The sequence below is a fragment of the Procambarus clarkii genome, chromosome 83 (assembly GCF_040958095.1).
Source record: "Procambarus clarkii isolate CNS0578487 chromosome 83, FALCON_Pclarkii_2.0, whole genome shotgun sequence".
Classification (NCBI taxonomy): Eukaryota; Metazoa; Arthropoda; class Malacostraca; order Decapoda; family Cambaridae; genus Procambarus; species Procambarus clarkii.
The window spans coordinates 7665394-7678193 of record NC_091232.1 but is presented as its reverse complement, the minus strand read 5'-3'; the positions used below and the strand labels follow the sequence as shown (position 1 = coordinate 7678193).

Here is a 12800-nt window from a genome sequence, read left to right as displayed (position 1 = left end):
ACAAGGAGTCATGTTGATCACTGAACATGCAAGTACTTAGAACCATTACAACATCGGCATGGGTGTATAAATGTATCGAAAAATCAATGGAAGAATTTTCACATCACGAGCTGTCACCCACGTTATTTACAACTGCGAAGATTGTGTTACAGCAATTGATTATTGTAATCATGCAGGGCGTATGTGAGGTTGGTCATGATCCACTTGGACCAAACACTGGGATGGGTCACTGGAACCAGACACTAGAATGGGACAATGTGATGGGACATTACGACGAGACGCTAGAATGGGACGTTGGTAGGGGACACAGAAACAGTAAACGGTGAACTAAAATGGGACACTTAGAAGGGCCACTGGTATAAGGGGGAATTATCAGGGGAATGCGCTAAGCCATTACGACTATATAACACTGGGAAGGAGTCAGGATAACGATTTGGAAAGGGACGGGGGGATGGAATGGTGCCCAACCACTTGGACAGTCGGGGATTGAACGTCGACCTGCATGAAGCGAGACCGTCGCTCTACCGTCCACTCCAAGTTGTTGGGCAGGCCACTGGTATAACATGAGGCCTACATACACGAGCCACTAGTATAGGATGAGAAACATGCAGTTGGGAGTTCTAACCTAACCAGTAAACTGTGTTAAGTGAGTTCTCTTACAGGAAGTAATGTTGTGTACAGAGGTTTATATTTATATTCACTGTTTTTTAATAAACATTTAACCTTCAGTTAGAGCATATTAAATTCATGGATTTTTTTTAAATTTTGTTTTTGTTGTTGTTCTTGGTTTTGTAGAATTAATGTAGCGATTGATAATTATTGGCATTATTTAATATTTAAACCCACCTCGTAATTTTTTTAATACTAGAGAAAACAGGGATCCCATCCCAGCTGACCAACTGTCATGTAATGTTAGTAAACAAATTCGAGGGACAATTTGAAGGGAGCAATTATCAGGGCTCATAACTCCCATTCACAATTTCTTTGATGCTGTCCACACTATGTCAGTCATTGATTATTAAAAACTAGACAATCACTTTCAGTGTATGGAGGTAATTACGTTACTCAGCTTCGTTAGCTTACTTCTAAGGATTTTTATTAACCATGTTGGTCTCGTCTCTTCCGCAAGATTGATTCAGTTGTCAACTGCACAGAGTAGGATGTGGTGGGGTTGAGGATACGTGGAGTGGTTGTGGGGTGTAGTACAGTTGGTGGTTGTGGGGTGTAGTACAGTTGGTGGTTGTGGGGTGTAGTACAGTTGGTGGTTGTGGGAGTGTACCTAGTGTGGTGGCTGATGCTGGTGGCAGTGTGCTGAGTATGGTTCATGATACACCTAGTGCTTGTAGCTGTGTATATAGTGAGGTTGAGGGTGTTGTTGTTGGTGCTTGTGGAAGTGAATATAGTGTTGTTGGTGACACTGTTGGTGTTTGTGGTAGTGTATACAGTCAGGTTGTGGGTGTTGTTGGTGCTTGTGATAGTGTATATAGTGTTGTTGGTGGTACTCTTGGTACTTGTGGTAGTGTTGTGTATACAGTGACGTTAAGTGTGCTCTTGGTTCTTATTACAGTGTACAGAGTGTGGAAATGTATTGACATTATATCCTCTATTCTGGGGAAAAGGAACATCATGTACTATATACTATATATGTGGTCTCGTAGCAGCGTGAACTACACAATATGTGGGGGGCCCTAACACCAGCATATACAACAAGCTTTTTGGGATTTAGAAACACCATACACTACACATCTGGTGAAGACTAGCATAATAATCGAAGTGTGAGGTGTACAGCATTACCCAACCAGGCGTGTACTCATAATGAGGTGTAACAAGAAATGTACACCTTTAGAGATCAAGAACCATAGTACACTACACACCTTGTGGGGGTCAGGTAACGTCGTGGTGACCCCAGACACAGTGTTTCCCTGCAGGATCGCCACAGCCTCCACGCATCTTGGCACTCCTACTCCCCCCACACACTCCTCCACGCCCAGGTCCTCCTCACCTTTAGGAGAAAATTTTAATATTCCATAATCTGTGGTGGTCTGTGTGGTTATGGGAGGAGGGGGTCATAAAAGTTAATTAGAGCATGAAGGATGTTATAGATATTGTGAGGGTTGGGTTTCCTTTACCTTCTTCCAGCACTTCAACATAACCTTCCCGCTCCAGCAGTGACCGGGCTTTTGAAAGCGGTATTACGAGAAAAATGTAGAGAATTGTTGAGTTTAAATTTGCACATGGGAAACTGAACAGCAGCATTTCCTACTCCGATAACTTCACAACAACTAAATTTTTGTATGTTTTCACCAACCAACATCAATGTTCCACAACATTTTTTTGTTTTGAAGATTTATTTTGTTTTTGTATTTTTAAAGCAGCAATGTTGTTACAACTGAAAGTTTCTCCTACACCATTTCACAATCATCTGACAACGTTTTGGTACATTACAGTAAGGTTGAAGTCAATGGGTTGAAGATTGAGTAAAATGTCTTCATATTACTGTACTGCAAATTGTTTCTTACTAAACCTGACTCACCTTTATAGGGATAATCTTTGTTTGTATCTCTCTCATGTAACAGCTTCATATATATTTGTTTCCCCTGACATCGTTTAGTAGTCATCCAACCTGTCTAATAATAATTCGTTTTGACGGTGACAGGAAGCCTCTGAATATATATACTTTAGGCTTGTCTAGATACTCGCCAAGGTCGAACTACCGAACTTCCCAGGATGCAACCCCACAACAGTTGCCTACCTCCGGGATACCTATTTACTGCTAGTTAAACAGAGGCATTAGGTGAAAGGAAACGTTCCTAGTACTGGATTTCTCTATATATAATTTATATAAAATTATTCACTTGGGCTATGACAGCCTCGAATCACCGACCCCAAAAAGCGGGTAGACCGCAGCTCTGTCAACCAAACAACTGAACAGCCACAATAGCGGAGGGTCTCAGAGACATATAACTGAAGTCCAACTGAGACCTTAGCCAGAACAAAAAAGTCTCTGCACATCCTCTCAGTCACAACACACAAATATCACCCAACCTCTTCCCTTAAAAGTTTCGTTTTCCCACTGGAAATAGCACAGAGCTGACAAAAACAGGAAGGTAGGTCGGGAAGCATGCCAAGGTATTCCCCAGACATGGTAAACAGCTCTCAATGGCTTTGTTTGTAATTGTGACCAGGAAGGAAGGGAACAATTTGCAGTAAATGGTTGGTGCGTGTGCACGATTTTCAGCCAGTGAATGTGGTGCTGAAAGAGCAGTAGCGACCAGAGTACTGTAGTTGTTCGTGTACTCCAGGACCATTTAACAAGAAAGCAACTAAAACCACAAATTGACAAAAAAGACAAAATAATGAAACTGGTGGTGTTAATCCCTTTGTCTGAACTGAACTTTTTGTTTCTTATTTAGCCAATCACTTGACATCATATTTCAGTGTATTTTGACCGTGGTTCTGTGTACCTTTATCATGGGTCCTGCGAGAAATATATAGGAAGAAGGAACTAACGATAATAAATATTTATTCCATGATTTAGACGGATATCCCTGACCCTTCATGCGTGCTTTTGACCCTTAACTGTGCTTCTGACCCCTCAACTGGGCTTTTAATCCCTTACCTGTGATTCTGACTCTCTCATTTGTGTTTCTGACCCCTGACCACTCACCTGCGTCCCTTGCACATTGTTAGTTTTCCTGGTCTTCGTTTGCTAATTTGACCTTTTAGGTTTTCTGCCTGATTGCACGATCGACCCCGTAATCGCTGACCTTTCTCTTTCGAACCTGACCCAAAATGTGCATTTGACCCCTTCATGCGCCCCTGATGCCTCCGGTGACCCTAACTCTCACTGGTCCCTTATTTCCACCCGTCACCACTCATTTGGACCATAATTCTCAGATCTGCTTTTCATAACACATCAAGGGGTTTAAGAACATCCTTTTTTTAAGGCATATTACACTAGATAAACTCCGCCCCTTACTCCACACAGGGACCATCTCCCACCCTCACTCGTGCACCGAAATAATCTCACCTTTAAACCTCGTACTCACCTGTTCCTCTGACCACGTCTGGGTTTCCTGACTTGGACAAGGTGTGTGTTTCCTCGCCTCTGCCGCCGCCCACATACACGTTGGTGAGGGTGGGGGGCGACTCGGTCTTCGGGGCGTGGTTCTGCGGGCGTGCTCTGTGGGCGTAGTGGGTGAGGACCAGCCCTGCCACCACCAGCACCAGCACAGCACCTACACCGCCCACTACGGCGCCCACAACAGGAGGCACGAACACTTCCTCCGGAGGGCCTAGGGGGGAATAAATGGAATGCTTCGAGCAGGGAATATAATAAAGGGTTTGTGTTTGGAACGTTTAGAGGAAAGTTGTGGCAAATTGTATTTTTTCGCGACTTCTCGCGCCCGCACGCACACACATACACACACACACACACACATACACACACACACACACACACACACACACACACACACACACACACACACACACACACACACACACACACACACACACTGTCTCTCTCTCTCTCTCTCTCTCTCTCTCTCTCTCTCTCTCTCTCTCTCTCTCTCTCTCTCTCTCTCTCTCTCTCTCTCTCTCTCTCTCACACACACACACACACATACACACACACACATACACACACACACACACACACACACACACACACACACACACACACACTCTCTCTCTCTCTCTCTCTCTCTCTCTCTCTCTCTCTCTCTCTCTCTCTCTCTCTCACACACACACACACATGTTCAGTCTAGTATGGTCTATTCTTGTTTTTTCCAATAATAATATTATAATGAACTTCCTTGTACACAGAATCTGCCGGATGTTATACACACAGATTGAGGGTGTAGTGGGGAAAATAATTTTGATGGATATGTCTGTTTTGAAAATTAGACAATACATCTGAATGTTCTTTTAGTCGCTATGGACACTTTACAGGGCTATGGATCTTGGAAAATTCAACCCTCAAACTGTATGTGTTTTATGTTGAAGGTTATGACTGTCATCTGCCTCAACGCACACCATGCAACACCTCCAAAGACAAATACTCCCTAAACACCCCACTCCCACACATTCCCTCACACACCCCTACACACCGTCACACACCCTACACACCGTCACACACCCCTACACATCTTTACACACCCCTACACACCTTTACACACCACCACATACCCCCACAAACCCATACAAACCATAACACACCCCACCCACACCCCTACACACCCTTACATACTCGCACACACTCCTACACACCCCCCACATGCTCGCACACACCCCTACACACACCCTCACACACACCGCACAACCCCACACAACCCAATACATCCTAACACACCCCCACATTCCCCCACACCCCTACACACCCCCACATGCCCCTACACACCCCCTACATACCCTCACACACCCCCTACACATCCCAACACACCCTCACACACACCCCAACATGCCCCCACACACCCCTACACACACACACAATTCAGGTTACTTACCCATTCGCTTCTCCGCCACCTTCATGATGTCGGCCTCGAGGTTGATGGACGCACTCTGCCCCCGTGCGTTAGTGGCTCTCACCTTGAGAGTGACGCCCATTCCCGCCTCCAGACCGCGCACCACGAACTCCGGCGCCAGGCTGTGGGCGTAGAATATATGGGGGGTTGGAAGAGCATGTGGTCAGCACCGCGGTGTCTTCGGCGATTTTTATTACCACAAGGTAATGGCCGAACTGTGAGAGGTTGGCAGCGATAGTGAGACTTATAGATGTTATTATTAGCAGTGAATTGTTTCCACATTCTCTTTTTACTCTGTCTTATCCTTTACTCTCTCTCTCTCTCTATTTACATTTCATTTTTCTTCCCCCACTCCTTCCCCTCTCTCCAACCCCAAAATACCGCATCATATCAAACCCGCATCACGAGAGCTGCAATCCTATTATCCAGCATTTAGCGTCAGTTTCCACTCTGCTGTGACGTACAGGCCAAGCTGGACTCGTGCACAAACCCCCCCTCTCAACACACACACACACACACACACACACACACACACACACACACACACACACACACACACACACACAACACACACACACACACACACACACACACACACATGCTCACGCTATCATAACCGTATCAGTCGTGCCAACCACAACCTCCCTTCATGTTCAGTCACCGTAATGGAACACACATTCGCTGTAAAATGTCCGGCGGAGGATGAAGAGAAAATTCAGGTTTCATTGTTATTTCTCGTTGTTAATTCTTCACCGACAGTCAGAACCGATTTACAATATTTTCGTTTTAACCGAATTGAGATAAATAGAGTGCAACGAACAGTCCTTAAACATATTGTACAATGAAAGATTTTCTTTGAAAGAAGAAATCTGAAAATATGTTTTGAAAGACGTACACTGAAAGCGTTGTTCTCAGAGGTGCTTAGAATGATCTACGGTGAAACAGGTACTCTGGAATGTGTACTCTAAAAGAGGTACCTATAATGCTGTTATAAATTTATTTCCCTATTGTTAGAAGCAAACGATGGACGCAAAATTGTTCAGGAATATTAGAGTAGGGATATATAAAGGTTCTTGATAACAGTTCCCGGTTATATTCCCTTGGTGAGAGAATACAGTGAATTTATGGATGCAGACTTAGATTACCGTGTCTTCCGCTGAAGGGGTGGGGCACAGCCAATATATAGAGGGTCTCCAGCAATGCAGGCATAGATTTCGGTCTCTTCAGCAGCACAGAGATAGAATTAATTCTTCAGCGTTGCAAAGAAAGCAGGGTCTTCGGAGTTACATAGATATCGTGCGGTGCTTCCAAGTGCACAGAGGTAGTAAACAGTGTTTTCAGAAGTAAGGAATGAAATACAGTAAAATAAAATGTCTATAACAAAATATGAGGTCCCATGCAGGCTCCATGAGATCACCTTCAATATAGCACCTTCGATGATGATTCAAGTCTTTTTAAGCATAAATTCACCTAAAATATAAATTAAATTAGGTGCTATTGTGTAAATTGTATTTTTCTTATGCACCGGGGGGATGAAGGCGTAAACCAAATTTTTGGAGATATATAGTTTTATTATTCTCTCTCTCTCTCTCTCTCTCTCTCTCTCTCTCTCTCTCTCTCTCTCTCTCTCTCTCTCTCTCTCTCTCTCTCTCTCTCTCTCTCTCTCTCTCTCTCTATATATATATATATATATATATATATGTATATATATATATATATATATATATATATATATATATATATATATATATATATATATATGTCGTACCTAGTAGCCAGAACTCACTTCTCAGCCTACTATGCAAGGCCCGATTTGCCTAATAAGCCAAGTTTTCATGAATTATTTGTTTTTCGGCTACCGAACCTACCTAACCTAACCTAACCTAACTTTTTCGGCTACATAACCCAACCTAACTTATAGAGATAGGTTAGGTTAGGTTAGGTAGGGTTGGTTAGGTTCGGTCATATATCTACGATAATTTTAACTCCAATGAAAAAAAATTGAACTCATACATAATGAAATGGGTAGCTTTATCATTTCATAAGAAAAAATTTGAGAAAATATATTAATTCAGGAAAACTTGGCTTATTAGGCAAATCGGGCCTTGCATTGTAGGCTGAGAAGTGAGTTCTGGCTACTAGGTACGACATATATATATATATATATATATATATATATATATATATATATATATATATATATATATATATATATGTCGTACCTAGTAGCCAGAACGCACTTCTCAGCCTACTATGCAACGCAAAATTTGCCTAATAAGCCAAGTTTTCATGAATTAATTGTTTTTCGACTACCTAACCTACCTAACCTAACCTAACCTAACTTTTTCGGCTACCTAACCTAACCTAACCTATAAAGATAGGTTAGGTTAGGTTAGGTAGGGTTGGTTAGGTTCGGTCATATATCTACGTTAATTTTAACTCCAATAAAAAAAAATTTACCTCGTACATAATGAAATGGGTAGCTTTATCATTTCATAAGAAAAAAAATAGAGAAAATATATTAATTCAGGAAAACTTGGCTTATTAGGCAAATCGGGCCTTGCATAGTAGGCTGAGAAGTGCATTCTGGCTACTAGGTACGATATATATATATATATATATATATATATATATATATATATATATATATATATATATATATATATATATATATATATATATATATATCATTTATATATAGAGAAATATATATAGAAATGTGTGTGTGTGTGTGTGTGTGTGTGTGTGTGTGTGTGTGTGTGTGTGTGTGTGTGTGTAATCATAATTTCAACACAAACCTGAACTTTAAACAGATCAGCATCGTTACATCCCCAGCAATGTTCACAAAACAATGTTGAGATGAAAGGCACGCAACTGTGAGATATAAGATTAAAGTGGAGGCCAGCATGTCACGTGGAGGCTGCCACAAGCTCAGAAAGGGCCCCCACCCCCTCCCGGCTGAAGAGTGTATGTGTGTGTGTGTGTGTGTGTGTGTATACAGTACAAAGAGCACCACTTTGTGTCCGCTCTACTCTTCAGCTTTACCCATTGTGGTTCCCCGGGTCGCTCATTTGGAAGACACTTTGGTGAGTGCTGAGTGAACTTTGCTTATGGGCACAGGGGTACGCAACACACGTTGATGAAACTACAGGGATATCATGTTTAACGTTTCAATGTTAAACGTGATATCCCAAATTGAGAGATATCCCAAAAAATAAACATGATATCACAAAATTGTTCATTTCAGAACAGCAAATGACGTCTGATATCATAAAATATTCATGAGGATAAAAATGTGTCTTTCCTTGTTAAATAAGACATTTATGAGGCGTTGGACATTTTATTGGTTCCCCTGGAGCTGAATGATTATTGTGTCCGTGGAACTGAATGATTATTGTGTCCGTGGAACTGAATGATTATTGTGTCCGTGGAACTGAATGATTAGGGTGTCCCTGAAGCTGAATGATTGTGTCCCTTGAGCTAAATAATTATTGTAATCCTGGAGCTGAGTAATTATTTTGTCCCTAGAAATGAATGATTATGATGTCCATGGAGCTGAATAACTGGTGTCCCCTGGTACTGTATAAGTGTGGTGTCCCCTGGTACTGTATAAGTGTGGTGTCCCCTGGTACTGTATAAGTGTGGTGTCCCCTGGTACTGTATAAGTGTGGTGTCCCCTGGTACTGTATAAGTGTGGTGTCCCCTGGTACTGTATAAGTGTGGTGTCCCCTGGTACTGTATAAGTGTGGTGTCCCCTGGTACTGTATAAGTGTGGTGTCCCCTGGTACTGTATAAGTGTGGTGTCCTCTGGTACTGTATAAGTGTGGTGTCCCTGACACTGGATAAGGGTGGTGTCCCTGACACTGGATAAGTGTGGTATTCCTGGAGCTGCATTTAAAACATCCATGGAAAATCAGCTTTAATACTGCGAGAGAGACGCCTGGAGATGGATCTCTGGGGTCCTCTGGACACGGGCAGCTCCACAGGGCATTATTGAAGACTTCAGGGGCAAATGTCAACCATTGGGCCATGGTTGAAGAGTTTTGAAAAAAGGTATATTTCATTGTATGATCTTTATTTTAATTGTTGATTGGGCATATGTAGACACTTCCTATGAAACATAATAGTCATATATCTTTCTGCAATCTTTATTATTTAATGAAATGAAAGTTGCATATGTTATTACTTTAGTGACATATTAATTGAAATACATTAAATGTAGTATTCATGAGAACTATTGTTAAAAAGATATTTCACATTTGATGTTTTGAGGGAGTGTGGCGAGGTCATCTTTTTTGTCTGAGAACTCACCACAGTTTAATGGGGGTCTGGACAGAAAAAAGAAGCTGGAGAGAAAATTTACAAAGTTACTTCGCCTGCTCTCAGCTCTTTTGAAATGTGTAGAATTGGTGTATTTCATTTATTATATTCTCACCGTTTGATCAAAATTAACATGATGCTCGCTGTTTGACAGCCTTTCAGTAATTATTATATATATTTATAGTAGTTTTTGCATCTCGATTTAATTTAATTTTAAGTTAATAAGTTAATGTACGTTGATTTATAAAGTTGTGTTTATTGTCGGTGTTTTTGTCTATATTTACTAAGAAGGCAGAAGTGAGCTCTCTGTCTGCTTGCATTTTAAGTTCAGTAGTAAAGTTTGCGTTTAGCATGAACATTCAATATATATTTACTTTCCATTTTTATTTTATTTGTTGAATTACCAGACTGGTTACCAGACTCTCATATTAATATGCGAGTTTGTGGTAATCAGGTGACAATTTTCTACAGTTTAGTCCTGCATTGCAACTCTATAATCTTGTGTTTGTTAATTAATATGCGTTCTAGGTTTAGTTCATGTATGACACCTGTTTAATCACCTACAACACATATTACATTACATCCATCACAGGATCGGAGACATTTGTCACATGTATTTTGAGATCTGTATCCTGTATCTCTACCCAAGTGTATTATGAGACACTTGGGTAGTTCCCCAAGTGTCTTGCTACAGAACCATTATCTTTGATTTAACATTTCTATATTAAGCTCTAACGTGGAAGTTGACCAACGAAGAAAGTTCCTCACAAGTTCCTGAGATCCACTCAGAAGTTCTATAACATTCAACGGCTGTTGGGTAGTAGATACGTTGTTACATAAACTATCAAAAGTGTGGAACACGTTCTACAAACACTGAGCCATTTTTTTCTACACATCTGGTAATGAAATAAACGGATTTACTGATTTAATTAGCATTTGAAAAATTCAAAACAACTATTCATCTGACAATAAAAATAATTATAAAGAAGATCTAGAGATGCTAAAAATCACGGAATTAGACTGCAGGCTTAAAGGAAAACGTTAAATAAAGCATTAAGCACTAACACTACCATCACTCAGCAATTCGAAGACAAAGAAAATCATTGTAACTTCACTATCGCAGAGTTTCAAGCATCACCCTCTGATATTATTGATAGCCAGTTCTAAAGCTGTAGTAATGCATCTCCACTGCCATTTCCAGCAGCTGTCCCACAACCAATGGACTCTCTCGCCCGTTAACACTTCTATCATTGTCAACACAACAATCACCTCTGCAGCTACCAGACATTTCAGTCAGTTCTACTGGCAGTATTAATTTCACCAACTGTAATCACCACTTCAAGTTACGGGCACAATTCCAAGCTGTGATCAGTGATAAAGGCTGGAAAGACCTCAGGCTGTAACCATAAGTGACACAGCCGCCTGGTGCCAACGACTGCGGCTACCATCATGGTAGTAACTCACAACTCTGACTCCAGTCATTTCAACTAGTTGTTGCGACATATTACATATGGCCTATGTAGAATGTTAGTAATCAATATGGATATTTTTACTGTTTATGGAAATCCATCAAGCTGTTTGCATTTGCGATATTCGTCTACTTCGTCCACATCAGCTATACGATGTCCATTGCCAGGAGATGTATTGGACACAATGCTGCCTGCAGGGACTCTTCCCAACATGTGTGTCCACTGCCAGAACGATTACCAGCATTGCGCGAAACTGGCATTAGTTATAACTCCCCATTACTATAGTAACACTTTCTGGTTTGTCGGTAAGATCCCAGTTACTACAGACAATTTACCTGATAGCCACCATCTCCCTAGTAGCCTCAACAGGGACAGGAAGCCGGAGGCTCGTCAAAGGTTTCCATTATTCTTGAATAGCAGCTACCTCTGTCAATTGCAGTTCTCATATCCTCTGCCAGTTAAAAAAAAAAATGCGAGCAGGTGCTTGTTTGCTAAGCCGAGCGTGCAGATTTGCTGTTATTGTAATCAACAAATTTAAAATTGTTCTGTTTCCATATTCCATGTATATTGACGCAGGAGTTTTGGATAAGAGAATGTACATTCATCCGCTAGTGTCAGTAAAGGGAAGGTTCACTCACCCGCTAGTGACATATAAGAGTGCAGACTGATACGGGCATCACAATAAAATGATTGACAATAAAATAACGTTGTTCACAAATCATCCAACCAGATGAGGCTAATTAATTCGTTTTATAATAACTGGTAATGCCAGTCAAGCATTAACACGGCCAAGACACATCACTTCATGAACCTTAACAAGAGCTAATACCAGAAGGAAGGTGTAATACATTTACTCAAGTCCCAGCAGTAGTAAAAACAAATTGAAAATTCCCTGCAGGAAACGGTCTAACATTTTATCTAAAACAAAGCTCCTAGGACTATTTAAGACACTTAGGCCTATTTCGGCTATTCACGGCTATAATGACTGATAATGCAAACAACAGCTGCGTGCATGCTGATCAAGATATTGACTAGACCTAGAATCAGTTCACTTAAAGATATAATCACTGGAGCACTAACTCTGGACAGAAGTGCCTCCAATAGCAACAGGTGGACCCATTGTGCGATAAACACCATCAATACATTCGATATAACAAACAGTCACTGAGAAGAGTGTCGACGAAATACATGCAGACTTTGTTATGCAAGCCCCTTGGGAATCTCTGCCAGCAGACTTTAAGATTATGGTTATTGAAGGAAAAAAGAACCAGACAAATCCTCATCTGCTACGTAACATTGCACAGATGCATATAGAAGCAAACATGGCATCCGACAGCTTCACTTACTTCACAGATGGATCAGTAGACCAGCAGGGACAAGAAACCGGAGCTGCAGTTAAAGCAGGAAACTCTGTACATAGTTGGAGGCTCTCAAATGGGTGTTCGACTTTACAAACAGAGATGCAGCCATTCAAAAGGCTTTGGAA

At 41.2% G+C, this 12800-nt stretch overlaps 1 protein-coding gene across 1 annotated transcript in view; it reads right to left on the bottom strand.

Moving 5' to 3' along the window:
* Positions 1–12800, bottom strand: part of LOC123768688 (nephrin) — a 293699-nt gene that overhangs the window by 1994 nt on the left and 278905 nt on the right. Inside the window, 3 exon segments of the mRNA XM_069316344.1 lie at positions 1875–2002; positions 4050–4295; positions 5508–5647. Coding sequence (XP_069172445.1) covers positions 1875–2002; positions 4050–4295; positions 5508–5647 — 514 coding nt within the window.